This window comes from Empidonax traillii, unplaced genomic scaffold (genome assembly GCF_003031625.1).
Source record: "Empidonax traillii isolate 1590-97213 ecotype Southwest subspecies unplaced genomic scaffold, ASM303162v1 scaffold783:size459103, whole genome shotgun sequence".
Classification (NCBI taxonomy): Eukaryota; Metazoa; Chordata; class Aves; order Passeriformes; family Tyrannidae; genus Empidonax; species Empidonax traillii.
Window position 1 is genome coordinate 326,892 of NW_020955976.1, and position 24,941 is coordinate 351,832.

A 24,941-nucleotide genomic window follows, 5' to 3' on the forward strand; every position below is an offset into this window, starting at 1 on the left:
CTGACAATTCCCACAAAAGGAACAGCATGAGGAAACACATCTACTTAACTCATCACCGCAACTCCCAGCTTGTGATACGATCATTACTCCACCTTTGGCCACGAACACAAACTCTCTGCAGCCACCCAGGCCAGGGTGCAGCAGAGACAGGCAACTGCGCTACTGAAATCCTTGGACACTCCCCTGCCAGGTCCCAGGAAACCAGCAGTGACACACACTCTTCAGATGGGTCAGGCATGACAGTCTCCCTGGGGAAGGCTGAGCCATAGCTCTGCTCTTAGGTTTAACCTTGGGCAACTCAGAGCCAGGCCCCTGTGAAAGCGAAACTAGATGGCATTTCTGGCAAGTCAGAGAAGGTCAGTGGAAAGGGAGAAAAAGCTGCCACACAACAGCCCCAGTGAGGAACAGCACTGCACCCTTTGTCCAAGTTTCTGATTTTATCAGATTATGCCACAGTGTTAACATTGTTTATGGCCCTATTTTGTGTCTGTGAATCACCCACTCCCAAAGACTCTTCCTCCACCCCAGATTATAAATAGCACCATCTACAGAATGGAGCTTGTGAAGCAAAGGAGACTTGCCGAAACAAAATAATGTATATTGAACTGACAAAAATCTTTCAAAAGCCCTTCTCATTTATTTATAGTGCTGGCTAGACAGGCAGATTCCCACATTTTGTAAACCCTGTAGGTCACTATCTCCATTGCTCATTCACAAACAATTCTGCTAATAAAAATAAAAACCTTCTGATTATAACTGAACTTATTCCCCAGCATACTGCTTCTTGGCACGTGCCTCTTGAAAAGAATCATTTTTAGATAAGCATTATTATGTATTTTTCCTACTTGAAGGCAACATATGCCTAGACCATGATATAACATGACATTATTTCTATATCTAGCAACAGTCAGACTTTGCAACCAGCCTCTTAGAGCTCTATCAGTACAGATAAGTAATTTTCTCCCATGTCTCAGGAGACCGTGACTTAAATGTCCATTGATTCTATTTTCATAGGAAAATACATTTTTAATAGCAAGCATAAAATCCATCACGGGTTTTTTAATTCCCTCTTCAGAAATTACGTGCTTGCAGCGGGAAGTTCACAGTGCTATCACCCAAACAGCAAAACAAATATGTGACCAGAAGCTTTAGAGAACAGACTCCCGGAGTTCAAATGACACCTTGTTGAATCTATATTTTTATATAATGAGCTGTAGTCCCTGGGGCCCAAACAAGCACGAGCCTGGGTGTTAAAGAAACCCAAATTCCCCTTAAGAGGGCTGGATGGAAAGCGAGCTGGCAGGTTCCGCTTCAGCATGGAAAACCTTCAGCGCCTGTGCTGAAACCCAGGCAACTCATCCCATCTTCCCATCTCCACACTCAGATGTATTTGCAACACGTCAGCTTCACACCAGAGAAGGATTTGGACGAGATACAGATCAGCCTAGCAAGGGACTGCTGAGTTCTAATGCCCACTCACCAATATACACCACTGAAGCATCCCCATCAGCTGCACAGCCCTTTCTACCAGGCAGAAACACCAACATCAGGCATGCTGGGGCTGGAAGAAACCCTTGCTTTTTCTTCAGTTACAGAGATGTGGGTACACAAAATGCATGTGAAAAGAATCCCACCCAGATCGATTTAAGAGAAACAGAAGAGCCACTGAAGTAAAACTGGTGGTGTTCCACTGATAAAATTCCTTGTAAGGGCCTCAGGTGAATGCATTGAAGTACTTCTCTATTTGATTCACCACTTTTTTCCTCTGCCCTTAATCACATGGTTATTTGTCAAGCTAATGGGTCCTTAATCAGTTGTAGAAGTTAAAGCCTGATGTAACAAGGTTCCTCTTAAAACCCAGAGGAGTAAAACAAAGCACTGAAATTCATATTTAAGGAACAGTTAAATGTATTAATATTGTGGCTCTTTGTATTTTGTAGACTCAACAAAAATCAACTGTTTATAACATTAACAAAAAAGGAAAACATTAGTGCCTGGAAAATATCACAGTAAGTCTGGATATCATTTAAGCCATGTACATGTCTTTTTTTTTTTTTTTTAATTCTCCTACTGCTTATCTCAATGCAGAGTTCCTTTTCCTTTAGCCTCTTTCAAACAATACTTAATTCTAAACAAACAAATTGAAACACCAAAATAAATTATTTCTCACTAAAGGCTCATTTCTTCTCTCCTGTTCTACATTTACAAACATATACATGTGGACATACACAGCCACACAGATATAGATATATATAGAAATTTGTATACAGAGATCCTTGAACTGGCTAATGCTACTTAAAAGTATCCTGTTATCTTATAGCTATATGAAGATTAAGTATTAAACGTGACTTTCTGGCAGGAAGAGAAAACAAGAGTAGGGTCCTCTTGCAATCACAGCAGCACTGAAACTCAGCAAGTCCAAGCTGTGTGCCATCAGTTCACTATGTCACTTCAGACCCTCGTGCCTTATCCTCCACATTTAAGAATAGAAGCTTTCCCTGGGGCTCAATATATTGATTTTCATCATCATTCTGAAATACAAAGGACCTACAGAAGCAATATTTAACCTATCATAAGCTCTTTCAACATAAAAAAAAAATAAACGTGTCTGCAATGACAATCTTTTTTAACTACCCTATCAACACAGAGGGAAATATGAGATCATAAAATAGGACTTTGACACAATAACAACGACGGGGATCTCCCACATAAGTTCTCACTGATGCACACAAAGGGAAACCAACTCAAAGTCAGGGAGGAAAAAGAAATTTAATTAGAGCTGACTGAAAAGTGAGGCATATGGTTCACAGGAATTTTTGCTTTCAATTAAAACACTCTCCTTCTCCTCCTCAGCAAGCTAAATAAATACAAATCAAACCAAACTATTCTGTGACATGTATATCCAAAACTGAAGATAAGCATGACAGAAAATTTGGGTGGAAGGTGCACCATATACCACATGCTACTACACTCTGAGTTCTGCAAAAAACATGTTTTGTTACCATGCTAAACAGGCATTTATTCCTCCCCATCACTGCACGTAACTGTTTCCCCCACATTACTAAAACCCATTCCACCCACATACCTAAAATTTGACTTGAGGTGTGGGCAGAAAAGGAAAGGGGGAGATAGAGAGTTGTAAAGAACAGGATTGAATTTTAGAGATAGACTTTTTTAAAGAGGAATCATATTCTGAAGTTTTGTATTGTTAAAAATGCTAGAATATGAAAACAGCCATGTTTCTAAAATAATATATAATAGGGAACTGTGTAAAAGACTGGGCTATTAGGGAAAAATTTTCAATCAAAATTACAAACTGAAATTGTGTATATACAGAGGAGACTTAAGAAAACAAGATGTATTTGGTTCAGAAACAAGTATGAGAAATGCTATGAGAAAGGCTGTCCGTACTTGCGTTAAGAAAACACAGAATGGGTGGAGCTTTCACTTTAAGTTATAACAGGATTATCTGTAATTGCTAAATACCCTGAAGACCTTTTTTCCTTATGGTCTGGCAAGAAATGGGCTTTCTGCAACCCCTTTAGTCCTCCCTTCGCTGAGATTGCCCTTGCTGTAGCTGGGAAAAGCTTACATATATCAGAAACGCTTGGGATATCAAAATAAAGTCTTAATTGACTTGTGCCTATTGGAGTCTTTGCAGAAGAGGAGCAGGGGGGAATCATAAAGCTACTAATAGTTGCTTTGTGCTAAATCAAGCACTGAGAGATGATCTGTGAGCAATTCTCACATGGAAGGAGAGGGAGACTGGGGAAGGAGGACCAGGAAAAATCAGGTGAAATAGCCAGAAGACACATATCAGGGAAGTGCATGGGAAGATGGAAAGGGAAGCAGGGAGCTGAGCAGGGCAGCAGAGCACAGCAGGAGGTGGAGGCTCCACCAGCCAGGTGTGCATTGCCATCACACCCAAGTATGTCATTCCCTGCAAGGAATGGTACCCAGGCTCAGCCCTGGGTTAGGATAACCAGCCATGTCCTGAGTAATGAGGCAGGTTTAAGGTCAAACCAGGAAGTTAATCCTTTGGGACAGGATCCAGGTCTGCAAGGCACCAGTGGTCATCTTCCCAGGCAGCTGCTCAGCTGCAATGCCCCCAGAACCCAGCCAGGCAGGCTTTCACCTCAGCTTAAAAGCTGTCCCAAAATCCAAGCAGACAAACCCACTTCTTGGCAAGGCTGTATAGGGGGAGCTGCACTGAGACATCCTCCATCTGCATCCCAAAATGCATCCAGACAAGCTGAAGTGTCTACAACAGCACTCTCTGATGAGGGGGCTGGCACTGAGCAAAGTCAGCTCAGGATGTTGAGGGGGAGAACAACACACGCTCTAGGCCCTGCCTCTATCCTTTTAGAAAGGGGCAGATTAAAGTCAAATGTACAGGTTTAATTCCAACACTTCCTAGGTCTTCAGAGATGGATTATGCAGCCAGAGAGATGGACCCTAAATTCAGGCTGTGTGTTTACACACCATACATGCTTAAAATAACATTCATGTAGGCATTTCAGAACAGACTGCCTTCCTATGCATTTTCACAACAAACAAGGTAGCCCCACTCCTAGCTAGGGAGCTTGAGCAATACCCTGAATTACATATAAGCAAACAGTAATGCCAATCACATCCTCCCCTCAATAGCAGTCACTGCAGTCACTGTAGAGACTGGAGACTTTGCTACTGTGGGGTACAGGAGGCAAACCAGACAGTCTCACTCCTCCTTAAGCTCTCAGATCATCATGGGTTGACCATCAGCAGGACACTGATTATCACCACCTTGTTGTAAGCAGCACACAGCTGATGATCTCACACAGCAAAAGCCTGCAAGTTCAACACTAGCTGCGTAGAAAAGCCTTTTATCACTTTTAAGCAGTACCCAAATTAAAGAGGATAGTGCCATATTATCACAGCTGTCAAGTGTCTGAGGTGCATGTGTGAATTTTATCTTTCTCTCATTTCAGGAAGGGATGTCTCATCCCAACAGGATGTAATTAAAAAGAAGGAGGTGGAGTGGTCAGTTTTATTTCAGAGAAAATACAGTTCAGCTCTGTGTAACGAAACAGCACATACTTGGGCGCTGCTTCAACAGCTGAGACACGCTGCTAACTTACGTAGGCTGCAGCGATCTTGCTCCTCATGTCCACTTTGTGTTTACTCATCATCCTCCCCCAACAACATACTTCCTTTTCTTTAAAAATTTGTCTTTGCCTTTGGTTCCATAGAGACGGACATGATCAAAGAGTGAATACACCCCAAGCTCAAGTAGCCTCTCATACACTTGCTTTTCCATGTCCTCCTCAGCTGCACCCACACACGGTTCTAGTTTAGCTCTCTCCACTGCATTAAAGCAGGGACTGGAACATCTCAAATTAGAGTCCTCCAAACACCACCCAATACATACAAACCACAGACTGCCCACAAGACCAGTCCCAGCACTACAGGACATCCAGAAACAAACTGTAGATTTTGTTCCTCAGCAAAAGCAGCGTTTGTTTTGGTTCTGTACAATATACACTGTCTAGAGCTAGAACAGCCCGATGGAAGCCATTTACAACAGACATATAACCTGCATACTGATTTTTGCACCATTTCAATATAATGGTTGCTATCTTTAGCCTCAGTTTCTCAGCAGGATCTGCACTGCCATGTACCATCCCTTCACAAGGTCAGAGGCACAGTTTGCTCCCTAGCATCCCGCTGCCTCCCGCTGCCCCAACTTGCTATGAGTAGCTGTTTCAGCAGTGGGACTTGCTCCATGACACACCAAGCATCCAGGGTGATATTCACTGTCCCACTAAATGCCTGCCAAGGTTTTGTACAGCCTCAGTCACACTCCTACTCCCTTTTCCCAAGCACTCAAGTGGTTTGCCACAGGCTGCCCTGTGTCTAGAGGTGAATGTCTTCCTTGCAGTACAAGAATCCCTTCCCCATCTGTGGCTGATGTAAGGAAAGCCTTTCCTAGCTACAAACCCACCAAGAATTAGCCAATTCACTTAGAGAAGAAAGCGATGAGACCCCACAACCCAGCTTTTGTCTGATTTATAACCCATTCATGGCCAAAAAGGAATGCTGTATTCACAAAATAGAGGAAGTTGCATGAAGGAAGCTTTTTTTTCCCCTCCAGCTCTCATTTTTGATACAGTTGGTGAGCAGAAGTGAATCCTGGTGGAGACAGGTGTGATGGGGCACTATACTGACTTCCTACATGCATCTGTTGATTGAGATAGATTTCTATTTTGAAGTCATTGCCAGAGATCCTAACCCCATCAAGATTATTTAGTAGTAGCCATGTACAAATGTGATGTCCCATGCCACTTACAACCTCCAGGTCACAAAACACAAAGAGTGCAATAAAGGGGAGAAGAGTGTAAAGAGAACATATGAGGAGTGAGCAGATCCCATGTCCTCAGACAAATTGTGACACAATAACCTACTGTAAGTCCTAAAACTTCTCAGTCATTAACTTAATCATCAAACTCCATCTGGATTTCGTCAGTCCTATGAATTCCCTGGAAGATGAAAACTTCAGGAAAGCAAAAAGTAGGAGGTCTTTGCTCAGAAGGGAAACTGAAGTTTGGCAGTATCTTATCTCCCATCTTTTCCACACATTTCTACAGGAGGAAACAAAATGTTGAACTGACCAGTTTTCACTGCCAAACTCGGATTAACATAGTTGGAATTAATTTTGATGGAATCTGAAGACAATAGTGACAAATACCACACATAGCAAGTACTGAATAAATGTCTACAGATGAGATAACTTTTCTTTCTCATCTTCCCTTTTTTCAATTAAAAAGTCATTTAGGAGAGAGAAGAAGCAACTAGGGCAGCCAGTTTGCAGGAACAGCAGTACAGGAGACTCACATCATCTGCAGCAACTGGTTTTAGCAGAGCTGGGCATTACAACTTATTCTTCTTCTTAGCTTGAAGAGGAGATGGAAAATAAAAGTAGCAACTGTGTCAGTTGTTGTGAATAGTCCTAAACTTAGGCATCAGAAGAATCACTGCTCATAAATCATAAATGCACTGCACATAATTCTGCATGCAAGCATAACCTATGGGGCACAGTGAAGGTTTTCAAAAATGACCTTCTGTCCAGCAACAGCACAGCAAGCAGGCAATGGCTTTGCTAGGATCGAGCAGGGGCTGCTCTGTGTGAATCATCTAATCATTAACTTAATGACTTCATAACTTCATTGCTAGACACACAGCAGTCCCTTCCTGCAAGCAGAAAACCAAAACAGTGCAAGTCAATAACAAACACACTTTTTTTTTTTTCGGTAGGCTGCTCAAACTTCCAGAAATTTAGAAGAGAATTATTTTATTTGCACTGTTTAGCTGAAATCCTAACCAATGAAGAACTAGACTTCATTACAAGGAGACTGCTGGGGTGGAGAAGAGGGAAAAACATGCTCTGCAGTAAATAAATATCAGCTCTGACCTCCTGCTCACTCCTCCTGCAGTGTTATGCTTCGCACACTGAACCAGGAAATAGTTGAACAGATACAAGTAAAATTATGAAGACTGAGTCAGAAGACAATAGTTAAATAAATACCAGTTAAACCACATACCGTAGAACTGTCTTGTAGCACTGGGAAATGAGTATCGCCTAAGGCTGTTCTAGATATTGCATCCACCTGCAAATATTTGCTGCTGGCTAGAACTCAGCACATATACTCTCATCAGCAGTGTCAGAACTTCACAAAATATTACGGACAAGAAAGAAGAAGAAAGTTATCTTAATACAGAGTACAATAAACTAATTATATTTTAATTAGTTATTTTAATAAACTAATGATATTTTAATCACCAAAAGCATATAATGCCTGGCTGTGGGATTTTTTTTAATTTGGATGTTTGGTGATTTTTTTAAAGCACATTATTATAAAGTTAGTTAAGGATACAGCTTCCCCCCCCCCCACAAGTATTTTAGGCTTTCAATGTCATGACTATAGAGAGCTGATTATTAGCTTCTTTAGTGTGGATATTTTACTATGAGTGTATAGCAGACATCAGAAATTAGAGCGTCACAGAGCAATCAGGCACACACAACAAAAGCTCAGAAGCAATTACACTTCCATTACAGTCTCAAATCCACAAAAATATGATAAGACATTTATGTTTTAGATCAGCTACCTTTCAGCAATTTTTAAAAATCATTACAGCTGGAGAAAAAGACAACAAGAAAATAAAAATGCACTAACACGGTGCTGGAGGACTTGGCCATTAAAGACTTGTCTTATGAAGAAACAGCTAAACACTTTATAACAATATTTCATCTGTAACTGTTAAGCTGGAAAAAATGGCCCGTTTCCAAATGGATTCAACACATAAAAGAATTTTTTTTTCTGCTTCTGTTAGCTGGCTAGCTTTTTTATCTGGAACTATCTCCCAGAAATTTTAACATGTCCAAATGCAAGTCCTTGATAAGTTACAGACAAAGGAAAGTTTTCTTTCCTTTAATAGGGACAAAGGAGACTATTGTTGAGATGTATTATATACATACAATTACCTGCATTGTTATGGAGATTAAAGAACAAAGGCCCAACAGATTTAATTCCAGATCTTACAGCCTTGTCCTTTCCCATAATTATGTCTTAAAATTGGATTTCAGTTAACACATTCACAATACCAATACCTACCAGTGCTTTGCATGGGCTTAGAGATAGTTTCAATTATCCTAATACTGACGTAGCAATGCATTTAACTCATCACTGATCACTCAAGTGAACATGTTTGATTTAGTAGTACCAACAGAGTGTGGGGCTTTTTTAGTTGGTTGTAAGAAGTCCTAAAACTAGTACAAGGTTAATTACAAAGAATAACTGAATAGTCTATCACTCGCTTTAAAAAAATGCAAAACGAACTTCCACAAAAAATTTCCCATTTTTTTTTCTTTCATCTCAGAAATAGGATTTTGAACTGCAGAGAGATACTGAATAATAAAAAAAAGAACACTTTTATTTGGCAAATGTTGATGCTGTTCCTCTATCTCATGTGAGTGTACGTCAGCCTCCTTTCTTCAGCTGTCAGATACAACATTTATCAGAAACCCCAAGTCTAAAACACCAAGCCTGCATCTGTGGCATCCACAGTATACCAGCTAAAAAGGCCAGATTCTGACCTCAAAGCTTACTTCTCCCTGGTGCCCAGCTGCATGGAACTAGACTCTAGAGGTGAATTCCCCTCAAAGAGTTATGCAAACCGAACCAAAGATAATGAACTTCCCCAAAGAAAGAGCTTTTTTTTTTTTGTGTATGGGGTTTTTTTGAAGATACATATTTATAAAGACTGTGGAAAGCAAACTGTGGCTACACTTCCCATATTTCTCTTTTCCAAAAATAAAAAGTATAAATATAGAAGGTGAAACCATCAAAGACCTCAATTAACAAGGCACAGCCTAATTCACAAAAAAAACCAAAAAAAAACAAAACAAAACAAAAAACACAGAACAAGGACATTTTTATGGGTATTGAACTTCAGGCCTAGTATTAGAAGAAGCAGCTGACCCTGCAAGGAGATGGAATGAAGACTAGAAATCAGAAAGAGTAACTCATATCAGGGAAGCCATGAACCTGATTCCAAACTTGGCTACAAATGGATGATTATAATATGTGCAGTGTCAAGAAGACATTAGAATTCCCATACTGGCTTTCACTGGAGGAAAAAAAAAAAAAAAAAAACAACTAAAGAAAACAGGATCTGATGATGTAAAAGGACCCTACCAATTTATTGCTGTTCTTGGTTTGAGGTATTTATAAGTATGTAAAGCTCCTGAAAAATCAGAGAGCATGATCTCAAAAGGAAGAAAACCCTAAACTCCCTTATTAACACAATACAACTAAACATATGTAAATTTGATGCCAGCCACAGGCACCCATTTTTCCCCTTCACAGTGTTTTTCATAGTAAGTCACATTTTAATGTTTAAAAAGTACACTGAAACCATGGCATGCCTAATATCGTAATAAACCACTGGCAAGGCTGAGTCAATGTCTTTCGATGGTTCCACACTGCTACTTTCTGCTAATGTGTATTTCTTTCATCTGCATCCCAGAGGGTAACAGTAAAAGTCCTTCTCTTTGTCAGCCAAAGCTACATCTTGGTCTCAGAGAGGTCATTTACCCCCAGTCCCTGCCAGCACAGCAAAAACTGGTCCCCTTGCCTATCAGGACTATTCTTCCTGTTCCAGGATGTAGCTGGTGGTCCATTTTCAGATGGACACTATTTACCACTCTAGCATCATCCCTGCCCTTTCCACTTCAAAAACACACAGACCACCTTGCACAAAGCAGAGCAAGTTTATACAAACAAGGACAAAGATGTGACCTCTCTTATTGTGAAATCAGACAGTAACTAACAAGTCTTCTGTACTTAAGCTAATGCAGGCTGCAGACAGATGAAGCGACCTATAATAAAGTCTCACAGTTCTCCCCTTTGCCCTTCTTATCATGATTTCTTTGGCAAGATTAATATTAAAATTTCAAGGGAACAGTCAAGGAATCAGTTGTGTGTGAGCCACTTTGGGCACAAGGAAACCCTGGGGAGGAAAGGCAGCAAAAAAGCAGCAGCTTCCATTTACCTACAGGGTAACTACTGACACTGCAGGCACAACAACTGCTCGAGGGAAACAGCAGAGAGCTTTCCCAGTCTGTAAAATCACAGATGGTCCCATGCTTTGCTGCACATGTAAGCTGGCCTGCCCCAAAACTGAGCTGCTGCATTCTCTGGCCACGGCCTGCTGCCCCATCTTTTGAAGCATCCTCCTGTCTCATGAGTCAATACAGCACTCACAAACCAATCCTCCCCTTGGCCATCCTTTGCACAGCTCTCCCCTTATTTCCAGAAACAGAGCTGGTGGAAATTATAATCTGAAAAAAGAAAACTCAAAAGCAGGTATGCAGAAATAGACTCGCCAGCAGTGACCTCTTCATGTGTGTACGTAAGAAAATAAACAAGGAAGTTTATTAAAAATGCTCTAACTTACTAGAACCCCAGTACATAAGAGGAAATAATGACAAAAAGCTCAGCTGAAGCTCCACCATGATGGGGAATGCAGAAACAAAAGTCACCAGCATTCCTGTGTGCAACCACCCTCCAGAGACATCTACAAAGAGACAAATCCTCTGCAAACAGAGCAAGATGTGTAACATCATAACCTTGGCTAGGAGTCTTCCTACAGGTGTGTGAAATCCTCTATCCCACCACCCATCTACCAAGACAACCATGAATGATTCAACTTGACATGCTGTATTAAAAAAAAAAAAAATTACAAAACAAAACACACAAACAAAAAAAACCAAAAACCATGTAAAAAAATCCTGTTGAACTAGTAAAAGCAGAGGCTTTTAAATACGCATTTAAACCCATGCCAAGCTACAATCCCTCAATGACCAAGGACAGGCTGGGTTTCCACAAAGCTGGTTTGCACAAATAACCCCTCTTTGGAGGGCACTCCCATGCAGGCCAACTGCTTGTAACCTGGCAGACACAAAGAAAACCCTACCAAAATATTGCTAAAAGGAAGTCAGGAATTAATCTGTGAATGCACCTAATCACAGGGCCAGCTGTGTTGCAGATAAAAATACAGCAGCCTAAAAAGGACAAACCCCTCCGCTCACCTGGGCTACGTTGGGAGAGAGGGCTCCAGCACTTCTGGGCTCAGAAGAGACTCTCTCAGAGCCAGGATCATGTCACCCTTGCCCTTCCTCAAACACCCATGGCCTCCAACACAGATACACTAAGAGATTGCATCTGCTCACCAGGCTACAGACAGACTGCAATTTACAATAAAGCTCTGGACCTGATGTTCAGAGTCTTTACTTGATCAGTTTACAGTCTCAGAAGCAAAAAATTCTCACCTTCAATGGCGGAAATAGGGGTGAAGCTCACACAAATTATCCCTTATACTCAATCCCTGGCCCATATGGCGAAGAGTATACAGAAAATAGTACTACAGCATGTTGACAGCATTCTCCTGCACACCACAAAGCCAAACCAATCAACCAAAAAACCATTAAGACCTTCCAATAACCAAAACACCCAACCCTACATGTAAAGAAAACTCCCACGTTCTCAGCCTTAAACTAGAAGCCCAGATGCAGTATACAACAAAAACTCTGCATGCATTAGCAACTTCCCAGTAACATATTAGGTATTTCTTTTACTTATTCAGTTTGCTTAAAACTGTACAAAACCATGAGAAAAGTCAGAAGCATATCAAACAAATGGGAGGTACGAGAAGATTGGGAAAAGGAGACTTGAGAACAAACAAGCAGATGGGCAGCACTGGAGAAAAAAGGACTTTTAGGCATTGTCTAGGAGACTCTGAAGGTCATCTTTACAGTAGTCCATTCTCCTTCCTACAGTAGTACTCATGTCAAACACAAGGCTTAGCCATCCTCTCCACACACATCAACTGGATTTGAAGCACCATGTACAGCCAAGGCCAGTTCCAGATGGCACCGGTCTGGTACCACAGCAGACACCAGCATCATTCCTTCCTCCATTTACAGCTGTAGGTACAATTTCTTCTATCCTGAGATGCAGTTAAAAGCGCAGTTACCTTTTCTCCTATTGCATTTCTACAGGTGGAGAAAGAGGCCTTCCTTTGTGAGCCCTTGGTATCTTCAAAAGGAAAACAGTGATGGTTGGACTGTGTGGTATCTAATATGAAGGGATTCCTCCAATTTCCTGGTGATGGTAGGAAAATAACCGTAATCCCATTCAGTGATGTGCCAAATACCACCATTTGTGGAAGGACATGGACATACCTTTCCCTGCTACTTCCACTGGATGCCCACAAAAGGCATAGAAGACAACTAAACGAGGCCACAAATTTACCAATTTAGCTCTAGCTGGACTCCATATACATGTCCATTCTTTGCTGGATTACAGAAATACTTTTCCCACTTAATCTTGGATTTTCTCCTGGAAATTTGGATTAATAGCCCCAGGGGGCCTGTTTATGTGCAGATACATTTGGGAACAGCTGGAAAGCACTTAGAGAAAAGCCTCGGTGCAGCCTTCCAGAGCAGTGCATCTGTTTTGTTCTTCTCTCCCTGCACATGCCTGATCACTGTTTCCCAACACTCTCTGTTTTCTCTCACTTCATACTAGCACATGCTCACCTACATTTTGTTGTCTCGCCCCCCCCCCCGCCAATTAAAGTCGTCCCCTGCACAGTCATCTCCTGCTGAAAATTAATTTCCTACTGATAGCTCCATTTAAGGCAAGGTTCTCTTTCACTCTCCCATTCCTTCATAGAAGTAGGCCCTCTCTGATAGAGAAAATTCAAATAGCTCCTCCTACACTTCCAGCAACCTTTCATGATGTTCAAGCTACTATTTACATTCAAATTTTGGAGTCTAACTAAAAGCAGTCACATCAGGCTAACAACCAGATGTGCAGCCACTGACTGCTTTAATAGCTTCTCTCTCCTTGGCTAATATATGGAATCTTCTTTCAAGGAGGGAAGCATAAACCCCAAGTAAACGACACGAGATAGGCTTCGTACCTACAAACATCAAATTCCCAGTCCCAAACCACTCTCTAACATTGTCAAAATGCTCACTCTATGATACACTGTAATTCTAGTAGAAAGAAGGAAATGCATAGATTAAAATTATATGGATTATGCCCTATACAGTGAACAACCAAAGGTTTTAAAACAGTAGCAATTTCACTCATATTTAGAAACTCCAACCAAAAAAAAAATTATATGCCATGAAAATTCTCAACAAAGACTTGCATGTAGCTCACATAATTGAGGAAGTACTAATAATAGCGTGGCTGTTTGCACAGACAACATTTCCACTGTGGGCCTGAATTCTGATCTCAAACATGCAGAAGAAGATATTTTGTTGTGTGTTGCTGGCTGGAGACACAAAGTATTGGAAATCATCTGAGTGTGCTGCAATGTGCCGCTAAGGAAGCGCTACACACATCCATGCCACGCTGGAAACAAAGCATCTGTTGAGTACTGCAGAAGGTGCTTGTGTTGTGGGGTTTTGTGAGGAACATAAAGAAGCACAGGAAATTAACCTGTGTTGCAGTTTTGGACAAAAATGAAAGCCCGTGCACTTCAGCATCAACTGTCAAATCATGACATAAAAATAACTTGTCCTGACAGATGAAAAGTATATTTCTAAGCTCCTCTGACACAAGCAAGCCCAGTTTACAGCTACAGCTTCTCTTTCTGGTCTATGCTGTGCATGTTCAGGCCTGTTCAGGTCTCCAGATAAGCGATGCTCATACCCTTGTTTCTATTGGTGGACATTAAGGGTTTTACCCCAGAGGTGCACGTACAGTAGCAGCAAGGGAGCCTCACATTTCTAAAGCTTTATTCTTTTTAAAGCCTCTAAATGAGCTGTATCTAGACCTGTCATGAAGTATTTGCAAAATATTTTTTTTTAATGGTACTTACTAGTAAGTGTTTCTTGCGTGTGCTGAAGATAACCCAGAATAATTTCACAAACTAAAATTTAGACTACTATACAGGAGAATAATCAACAAGAAAGATTAAAGATGATTAATAATGACCAATATATACCAGAAGTTATCTTACACGCAACATGCACACATGGCAAGCCCACATTTGAGATAAGACAGTTCTTCATTTAAACTCCTCAGTTGGAAATTCAGACCAGTAATTAAGTCATAATCCTATATAATCAACTCACATAGTATCAGTAGTTCTGTGCGTGAAATAAGCTGTAAGAACAAGCTATTAGGTCCACATAAAACGTATTTATAATTCTAAGCACCAAAACAAGCACACAAACACCAGAGCTTAAAAGTCTGTTGTTCCTTTAGTATTAGACATTAGCTGTCATTATCAGTAATATATTCACTCTCAATAAAAACACACACAGTAAGGTTTGTTTTTAAACAACTCCAACCTTGCCCACTCTGTTGCAATTCATCAGAAATAAGGAAGATCCTTATCCTTGAGTAAAAGACACCACAGAAAGATCATATGCCTGTCACACCCCTCCAGATCCGCCACGGCACAGCCATTCCATAGCTCGGGCTGCTTCCCAATCCTTGCGTGTGTTTGGGCCGACAATGCCGTCTGTGTAAGGATCGCTGTCCCCTCACCGACCCCACAGTCATCTGAAAGGCAATGCAGAGGCCAGATCCAGCCAGAGCCACTTCCATCCAACTTGCTGCCTTTCCGCTCAGGGCCCGGCTGAGAGACTGTAGACAAGAGGCAATAGTTCTTACTGCCAACACACAAAGTCCAGCCCGTGCCATGTGCCTGACAGTCCTGCCAGCTGCTGTCATCTTCTTACACCAGCTAAATACCTCACCACGTAGTCCCAGGCCAAGTCCCTGAACCTGAGCACGTGCCACACCACAAGCAACACTGGCCAACTCCAATATCTGCCTCAGCCTATGCAAAGAAGCCAAGACAAAGAGCAGAAGTGTGCCCTGTTAGAGAACATCCTGACACGTGAACACATCTTGGAATGGGCAACAAGACTATGGTGCTTAAAGCCAGGATTCCATCCAAGCAAGGCTTTATTCTGCATCCTTACTGCTTATGGGCTACATAAACGACTTTTTCACACGAGTGATCCCACTCTACCTTCTGTAAGTGTACACAGGGAAATTTAGTCATTTCAAATCAGCGGATGATTTGCAGAATCACACCATCAGCAAGGGCTCAGCTTACATCCTATTACTCCAACAAAAAAGCTCCTAAGGAGCCTCTCTCCCCACCTCCCTCTGTAGATCAAGCAAGTGCTCCTAATGCTCAGAACTCCACCAGGTGCTCATCAGCACTAGTTAAGAAGACTGGTGAATGGAGACTTCCTTGCATCAGCTTTCACATTCACAGGTATACCTAAAGTCACAGCTGAGACTGTTATCTTCCCAATAATGACACCATGAGCTGAGGAGCTCCCGCCTAAAATTATGAACCACACCAGAATCTGCAAATCTGTGTCCTCCTGTTGATGGGAACTCCAACACCATTGCGGATGACAGGACCTACCTGAGAATCTGTAGCTGGGTCCCAAGATGATGAATGCATAAACTACATGTAATTGAGGAGAGGGTCCATTTTTTTCATCATACTAGACAGCAATTAAGACTCTGGCTTAGAAAATGTTAGAAGTAGATCATTATGTCACAAGATTCAGCTTGAGAAGAAAACTACAAGTAACAGATCAGGGTAGACAGCTCCTGCAAGGCTATACCCAAGGACAATCCAGGCCTGCTCTGAGCTTTTCCAAAATGCTGGAGTACTTCCATACCCAATTCAGTTTTAGCTCTTATTTAGAAGAGATTTTTAAACCTAGGCTTGGTAAAACAACAAACAGAGATGGAAGGGCAAAACAATGCAATGTACCTCAAACTGAAAGACACAAAAGGAGAAGGAAGCAAAGGTTTACAGCAGTCATTGGCTCCAATCACAAGCTGGCACCAGTGTAAGACAGGGGAAAAAGCATTTAAACTTAAAGCAGTGGTACAGCTCTGCTCTGCAGCCCTCAGGCAGAACTGTCACCACAAATTACTGAGCACCTTGGTCCATACCAAAACACATTCACACTTCTGAAACAGAAATTGTTGAGGCAGAGAGGCCAAGCAGGTACATCTGGAAGCAAAAGTTCAACAAGCCCCAAAACATTAGCATTCGCAGCAAGTGTTCCTGCGGGAACACTAGGAATCTATCAGCTGAGAGAAGCACGGGGTGCAAGTCTATGCCAGCACGCTGTCAGTGGGTCACCTGGCAAGCGATTCTGATTTACATCACTGAAAAGTGTTCTTGGAAGAACATCCAGAAACACACCTGGGAACAGAGCGGGGCCTCAAACCCAAGTGTGCAGGCAAAGTCCTCGCGCTGCCTTGCATCGCCAGGTCTGCTTACTCCGCACAGGGCAGGATTTTCCTGTGGAAACTCCACACTGATCCTGAAGGCTGTAACCCAGCGGGTGATGTGCACCACCGTCACAGACAATGCGCAAATAACCTATTACTAATTAACAGGAGCGACACGAGGAGGGCAGGATACAACGCTGGGGAGACGGGAGCCGTCCCTGTTCTACCTAGGGCAGCTTTCAGTGGGGTAAACAACCGGGGCAGCCCCACGCCCCGACAGGAGCCACGCGGCTGTACCGCAGGGTCGCACCCCACCACATCCCCGCCGCTGCGGCCGGGCGGGGCTCAGACCCCCGGTGGGGGCAGGCGGGGAGCGCCGGCGGAAGCCGAGGCCGCGGGAATCCCGCCCCAGGTGAACGCCGCGACCCCCCCCTCGCTTCCCCCAGCAGCCTCCCCTGCCCTCCCCGGGCGGCACCGGCGGAGCCGCCGCGGGACAAAGCCCGAGCTCCGGCCGCACACCTGCCCCGCCGGCCGCCCGCTCCCCGCAGCGCGGCGGGGCAGCCCCGGCGGGGGCAGGTGCGGCAGACCCCCGCCTCCCGCACGGCGGTCTCACCTCAGCCGGCAGCAGCAGCAGCGGCAGCAGCAGCAGGAGGCAGGGCAGGGGCAGCGGCAGCCGCCTCATGGTGGCGGAGAGCGCTCCCCGCTGCGCGCACGGCCGCTCAGCCCGACGCCGCCTCCGCCGGAGACATGGCCGGGCTGCCGCCCCGCACCGCCCGGCGCCCCGGCCCTCCCCCGCGCCCCGCCCGCCGCCGCTCCCTCCAGCGCTGCCCGCCCCGAGCGAAGGCGGGGGGGACGGAGCCGCGGGGAAAGCCCTGCGGGGGGCGGAGTGAGGGGGCGAGCGGGACAGCGACTGCCGGAGAGCGGGGCCGGTCACCTCCCTCGGCCGCCACTGCTCGCCTCCTCCCGCCGGTTCCTCGCCCGGGGCTTAAATGGCCGTCTTGGAGCGGGCGGAGGGTCTACGGCTGGCGCTTCCCCGCCTTCACCCCTCCCTCTCTCCCGCCCGGCATCTGACATCTCACCCCCCAGCAGGCCGGGCGAGGAAGTGGCTCCCTCCGAAAGTTTCCCGGTCTCGGTGCGCACCCCCGGAGGGAGCGGCGGCGCGGGGAGAGCCCCGGCCCTGGGACGATGCCATGGGGGGGGCCGATCTGCAGGAGGGTCGGCGGTAACACGGGGTTAACCTCGGCCCCGGGGACTGCCCCGGCCGCCCCTCCGCCGGCGGGAGGGCTCCGCACACGGCCCCGGGCGGGGTAAGGGACAGCTGAGCCCGGCCGAGGGGATCGTGGGTTTGCTGCTGTGAGTGGCTCCGCTTATTGCACCATCCATTACCCCCCGGGCAATAACCCCCAGAAAAGTCCCCTCCCTCTCTAGGCACTGTTTTGGACATGTTTTATCCTTGTCATCAAAAGGGACATGACATCATCAAATGCAATCAATTTTATAACCTTAACTTCCCAGGCTTAATGCCGTGTTTCACATTTCATTCATCTTGGAGAGGGGAAAAGGAGAGGCAGGGACAGTTTACAGAGCATATCTTTAATTATGGAAACACTGACAGTCATCATTTTCTCAAAAGTTTTGAGCTCACATGTTTGTAATTTCCCTGTCTTTTCTGAGCCCTCAAAACATATGCATAGCATTAAGGAAGCAACTATTTCAACAGGAGTTCATGGGAAGACTCAGAAGAATGAGGACACTGGGGTTGTTCAGCCTGGAAAAGAGAAGACTCCAGGGAGACCATATTATGGCCTTTCAGTACTTAAAAGGGTCTTGTAAGAAAGATGGGAACAGACTTTTTAGTAGGGCCTGTTGTCATAGGACAAGAGGTATTTTTTTATAAACTAAAAGTCAGTCAATTCAGACTAGATATAAGGAAGAAAAGTTTTACAATGGGCGTGGTAAATCATTGGAACAGCTTGCCCAGAGTGGTTGTAGGTATACCGTCCCTGGAAACATTAAAAGTCAGGTTGTATGGAGCTCTGAGCAACCCAATGAAGATGTTCCCGTTTATCACAGGGGAGTTGGACTAGATCACCTTTAAACGTCCCTTCCAACCCAAACTCTTCTATGGTTCTCTAAGAGCACACAGATACCTTACTCGGGAGATTGAGATTTATAGCTTGAGTTAAACAATGTAGGACGCCCCTTCATATCAATAAGGTTTGTAGGAAATAATTAATTACTTCAGAAAAGTATTTTTTTAATGTTAGGGAGTACATAAATGAGGCAATAAACATTATACAAAAAGAATTAATAAAACCACCTTTTCTACACTTTCCATTCAGTGCAAACACCTGAGAATTGTTTTCTAGCTGAAGATTCCTCCTGGTAAACCACACAGCTGACAGAAGTCTCACTGGCTGCAGTGCTGACATAACTTCATCAGATCAAACCCTATCATTTGGAAATTACAGCTTTGACTCCTAAAAGAAATCCCTTGTAGCTGCTCCCTGTGCCTTGGTCAGAGCTCCAATGGGTCTAAGTTGCCAAACTGCAGCTTCTGGTCAGGCCAGGTTCCATTGTCTGGGTTACATCTAAAGTGCAACCGCCTGCCTTCGTGGGTGACAGTGCACAGCTGCACTTGAGCAAGCACACTTGGTCATCCTTGGCTCCAGCCCAGGGAGAACAATGCGGTAGCTTTTTTAATTGCATGCCTTTTTAGTACAACAACCAGGAACTAATCCAGTTGCCCTTGAAATTCAGTGGGAATCTCTCCATTGATGTAAGCAGTAATGGCAGCCAGCCCTGAAACAAAAAAAATTCAGTAAATTTTAAAAACTTCAAAAATGCACTGAGGGAGCAAGAAGTGGGATTCTGACCTGCTAAAATTTCTAAGTATCTCCAAACTGATGTTGCCATCCCCAGACTCTAGACATCCCTGGGCTCTCAAGTTCACTCATTTTTTTTCTTCTTAAGAGGCCACAGAACCCAATTTAGAAGCGAGGAGCATTGTATTTCTGTGTTAATTCCTTGCTCTGAGAGCAGCTGGGCTGTAGTGATGTAGTAATACATCACTATTACAGGAAGCTAAACTCCTTTCACCACACCAAGTCTGTCTGGATCCGGTATAACTGGTGAGGATTTTCACATACAAGCTACATGGAATCTGTGATTAATTACTTTCTCATTAACACTTGTGGCTGAGGGTATGTCATATGACTACTTGTGTGTCAAGTACCTGAACCGGGAGGCCTATGAAGTTCTGGGACACACTCTCATTTCTAGAGCATCCAAGAGAGTTGAGGACTGCATTAAATTTGTTTGTAGAGATATCTAAGCAGAGTATTTCTAGGACTGTGGTATAAAATTACTGCATATCTTTAATTTTAAGCATAACTACTACCATCAGTAGGATTTATGCACAGTAGGTTAAAGTTGCACACACAAAGCACAGGAGGTTTGTTACTGTTTCAGGTACCTCCCTGACTGTGTTACCAGATCTCAAGGAAAGGACTAACTCCTTTCCAGAGACATTTCTTGTGTGTGAGAAGTACGTTTTCAGGGACTCTGTCTGCACTGAAAGAGTGAGCTATGAAGATTCATTGACATTTGAATAGACTCAGATATGCTGAAAGTGGCTACAGAAAAGAAAAACATGCCAAGAAACATCAGGCACTAAAAAGTGTAAATATTTTGTAACATAAAACAGAATTGCAATTTCCATTTGATTCATTAAAGAAAAAAAAACTGGTAGCAATCAAACTTATTTTCTTTTTATTACGTACAGATTCTGATGAAATGTTTGTCTCCTCCAGACTGTTTAAAATTCTGGGAGGAATGTTCCAAAAAACTTTTCTGATTTTGAGAGCTCCACGGAGAAAGAATCACACAAGTACCTGATTGCTTCCTTGGATCAATATCTTTGCTCTTTATAGGATGCTCTGGTTCACAGCTAGCTGTGCAGAACTCTTGAAAGAGGTGGATCTCAAAGAGCTGTGATTCATGCCAGAATCAGACTTCACATGCTGAAAATGGAAAAGAGAAATTAAAAGCCAAATTTTTTTAAGTCTTCCAGGTGCTAATCCTTCAGCAGCAATAACCATCACAACACAAACAATTTCCTAGGAATTAGAGACTCAAGGTTGCATTTCAGGCCACAGGCTCTTCACAGCTTGTTACTAATCTGGTGGAAGTTCCCTGAATTACAACTGCTGTTGCCTAATTGTTTCTATAGCTGAGTTTTGTTTATTCTACAGGCTTTTATTAAAGCTATATGTGCGACAGGGTTATAAAACTGGGTAGGTGTTGCTCCTGGGCTAAAGCTTCCAACTATACTTTGGTCTGGAAGTTAATTTGTGCATCTGAGTCATAAAACCTCTTCAAAAGGGTGCATCAGAAAGAAGTGTTTCCACATCCTTACAATCAAGTTTTTGAACAAGAGACTTAAGCCTAAAAGTCACCTTTGGCTCCTGCACACAAATGCAGGAAGAATGTGCAGGCAATATTACTTATGGGTGCTCTAGTTTGCACCATAAGGTGTACTACTAATGCTTCAGGCAGAGAAAAAGGGAAGACTGTAAAAATACAGTGACCAAAGCTGTCCAATTTGGAGCAGTTACCCTGGCTGATAATATTTGTCTTTCACTGAGACTGGCAATAGAATATGGTTTAAAAGAAAAAATTAAGTATGGCAATATTTAACTGCATACCACAGCCAGCCTTGATCACAATAGCGTATTCTCATTAGTTACTCCCAGTTTCACTCATCGGCTCAATGGGCAGTGCCAGCCAGAAGAAACATCGGATTGTTGAGCATCATCAGGAAGGGTGTTGAGAGCAATGCAGAGAGCATTGTTTTGCCCATGCATAAAACCCAGGTGCACCCATGTCCTGACTAATGCTTATCACTGCTCTCAGCATTGCAAGGACAAAATGGACTGAGGAAAGGTACTGAGAAGGGCAGATAAAATGATGTGGATGATAGTGCAGCTGTCTTATCAAGGGAGCCTTAAAAAGCTGAGGATTTTCAATTAAGAGAGGAGAAAGCTCCCTGGAAAAAAAGATGAATGAAAATAAAGTACTTTCTTACATGAGCTTGTAAAATATGTAGTCACAGCATGTTTTAAAGGCAAATAATACGAGCAGTTCCAAAAAGACAGTAGGCAAATTCATGGACAACATGTCCATAAACAGGGAGAAAGCAGAGATAAGTCTATAACTTTTGGATGCTGGGAATGGTACTCAGATTTTTGTTTGCACTTCCTAAACAGAATCTCCTAATGTCACTGCTGGAGATGGATAGTGGGTTGGATGGATTCATTGCTGACTGAGCAAGTAGCACATTCCTTAGCTGCTTGTAGCAGCAACATCCAAACCAGTACAAAGTATAAGCATATATAAAACAACTGTACTACCCTTTGGCTTGCTACCTCAGCAAAACAGGTAAAATGTAACAGCATAAGTTACTATTGTCACTCTCAAGGCAGGAAGCACTCTGTGCTATGATTTCAGACTGAAGTCCAGGAAGTGCTGCCTTGAAGTTCTGAGATTCAGACCTTGTGGGACCTCTGTGACTCACACAGAATGCCAAATGAACTTCTGTCCTGTCCATCCTTGCTCAGTGCCCTGAAGTTACGTGGCCCCAAAGTGCTCCTTCTGGTTGACATTGCTCTGGCTCTTCTTTACACCACTTCTGACCTTAAAAGGGCCATCAGGCTTCCATGTACCACTGAACCCAGAGATGAGTCTTTTGGGGACAACTCACAAAGCAGAACTACAAGTCCCTTTTACATTGCAGCAGATGAATAAGGGGAGAATGCACAATGTGCACCATTGTCACAGGAACAAATGCAGTTCTAATACTTTTAAATAACCTTGAAACAGAAAGACTGACTAAAGGTCTTTACAGTAGAGGGATTCTTTGATTTTAGTTTTGATTTGTTGGGGGTTTTTTACATATACACAAAAGTAGTAGCAAAAGAGAATGTAAATTGGTACAAATATATTTTTGTTTATGTTTAGTTCAAATAGAAGATCACAGCACACAGTTCAGTCTCTTTGCACAAGCTCATCAGGGACCCAATAAATACAGCACAGTAAATGAGAAATCCTCCTTGAGAGCAGAGCAGTCCATGGGAAAGATGTTATACTCATGGAAAAGTTAGTGGGATAAATGTCTTCATGAGTGCTGAGGACCTTCCTGGAGTGTCAATCTGCAGGCAGAAATCAAAGAATTTACAGCAAACACTGCACTAACCTCAGTAGCAGCTTTGGTGACAAAGCAGAAAGTGGCTAAATACCAATCTGGGGATGGTCCTACCATCTCAAGTGACGCAGAAAGGTTTCAGATGTTGGCTGTGGTTCTGTCCTAATTTCTGCTGGTACAAGCTCTCCACAGCCTGTAGCTGCAGGAGGTAGTGCCTAGGGATTGCTGTGTGGTATTTTGACCCCTAAACAGTAGGGTTTTGTGTTTTTTTTCTCACATTCTTCACAAGAAATTAAAGGTGCATCGAGCTCCTGGCAGAGCCATCTTTCAAATGGAGGGTAAAATACGATATTCAAAGAAAACATGTCACTTTTTACAATGAGAGGAAAATTAACTTGAATTTTGGTTAGGCCAGTTTTGGGATGGTTTTATTTTGACTGAAGGGGAGAAGAAAGACAGTTTTTATGTGCTGATGGCCAGCAAAGAAAAACTGAGAACAAGCTTTTTTGTTGTTGGGTTTTGTTGGTTTTTTTCACACAACTTTCAAAAAGACTTTAAAGTGCAGTAACTGAAAATTACTTTTTGGAGGTAGGTAACACTTTCCATCTATGAAGTTCATTCAGTGGCCAGCTTCCTTTGTGTGGGAAGGCACGAGAGTGGGAGGATATCTTTCACATAACAATTGAATGGAAAATATGCATTAAAACCCCACAGACTACCACACTCCAAAGCATTGAGTCAGCAGTGCCCTGGCAGCCGGGAGGGCCAACCATGTCCTGAGGTGCATAACGCAGAGCATCATCAGCCAGGTCAAGGGAGGTGATTGTCCTGCATTGCTCTGCACTGGTGTGGCCCTGCCTCAAGTTCTGTGTGCAGTTTTGGGTGCTACAATATAAGAAAGGTATAAAGCTACCCTTCCAAAGAAGGGCTATGAAGATGGTGAAGGGCCCAGAAGGTAAGCCATATGAGGAGTGTGGCTGAAGTCACATGGCTTGTTCAGCCTGGAGAAGAGGAGACTGAGGGAAGACCTCCTACTGGTCTACAGCTTCCTCACAAGGGGAAGTGGAGGGGCAGGGCACTGATCTCTCCTCTCTGGTGACCCAAGAGAATGGCCTGAAGTTGCGTCAGGGGAGGTTTAGGTTGGATATTACAAAAAGGTTTGTCACCCAGAGGGTTGGTTGGGCACTGGAACAGGCTCCCCAGGGAAGTGGTCACAGCACCAAACCTATCAGAGTTCAAGAAGCATTTGGATGATACTCTCAGGCACATGGTGTGATTTTGGGGGTTCTCATGTGCAGGGCCAGGAGTTGGACTTCAGTGATCCTTGTGAGTCTCTTCCAACTCAGGATATTCTATGATTCTACAGCACCTGACTTACCTCTAACACAACAGAACATTTTTGTAAGTGACTCAAGTTCAAACAGACACCAGCCTTTTAAACAGGTCATCTTCTACACAGGAAGGAATGGACTCTGTTGCAGTAGGAAAGAAGTCATGGTCCTATAGCCTGTCTCAAATGCAAGGTCCTGTGTAATCACTAGGCTTCAGCCACAAGTAATGTCGTGGGTGGCAAAGGGTTATTGCACAATAAATATACATCAGACTTGGAGAAAGGGCCAGAGGAAAGCCATGCTCAGTATAGGCAGTCCCTGCAGTACTACCAAAGGGCACAGCCATAGCTCAGCTGCCCCACACAAGAGAGAGAGTTCTGAGGTGGTATTTAGACCCAGGAAACAGTGACTGGCAGGATTCTGGGAAATACCAAAAGCTGGCAGCCTGTGTAGCTGGCAGAAACATTTCCCCTTCTCCACCTGCCAATTTTTTTGTTCTTGTCTCCAGGCTCACTAAAGAAATGCATAGATGTTTCTCAACATATCAGTGGAATCATTTTCAATTACTACTTATGTCCC

General features: G+C 43.5%; 1 protein-coding gene and 1 long non-coding RNA gene across 7 annotated transcripts in view; one reads left to right on the plus strand and one right to left on the minus strand.

Annotated features, from left to right (window-relative positions):
* PTPRJ (protein tyrosine phosphatase, receptor type J) overlaps nucleotides 1-17,549 on the minus strand; it is a 76,459-nt gene extending 58,910 nt beyond the window's left edge. For 2 of the 6 annotated variants that reach the window (XM_027901408.1, XM_027901407.1), the window contains exon 1: nucleotides 17,443-17,549. In XM_027901408.1, coding sequence (XP_027757209.1) covers nucleotides 17,443-17,511 — 69 coding nt within the window. In that variant the 5' untranslated portion in view covers nucleotides 17,512-17,549. The remainder of the gene's footprint in view (nucleotides 1-17,442) is intronic. The other 4 variants (XM_027901412.1, XM_027901410.1, XM_027901409.1 and 1 more) reach the window with 3 other exon arrangements.
* Nucleotides 17,010-20,898, plus strand: LOC114066604. The gene is made up of 2 exons (XR_003573216.1): nucleotides 17,010-17,241; nucleotides 20,614-20,898. It is a non-coding gene; the product is annotated as an uncharacterized LOC114066604 (long non-coding RNA).
* The last annotated feature ends 4,043 nt before the right edge of the window (nucleotides 20,899-24,941 follow it).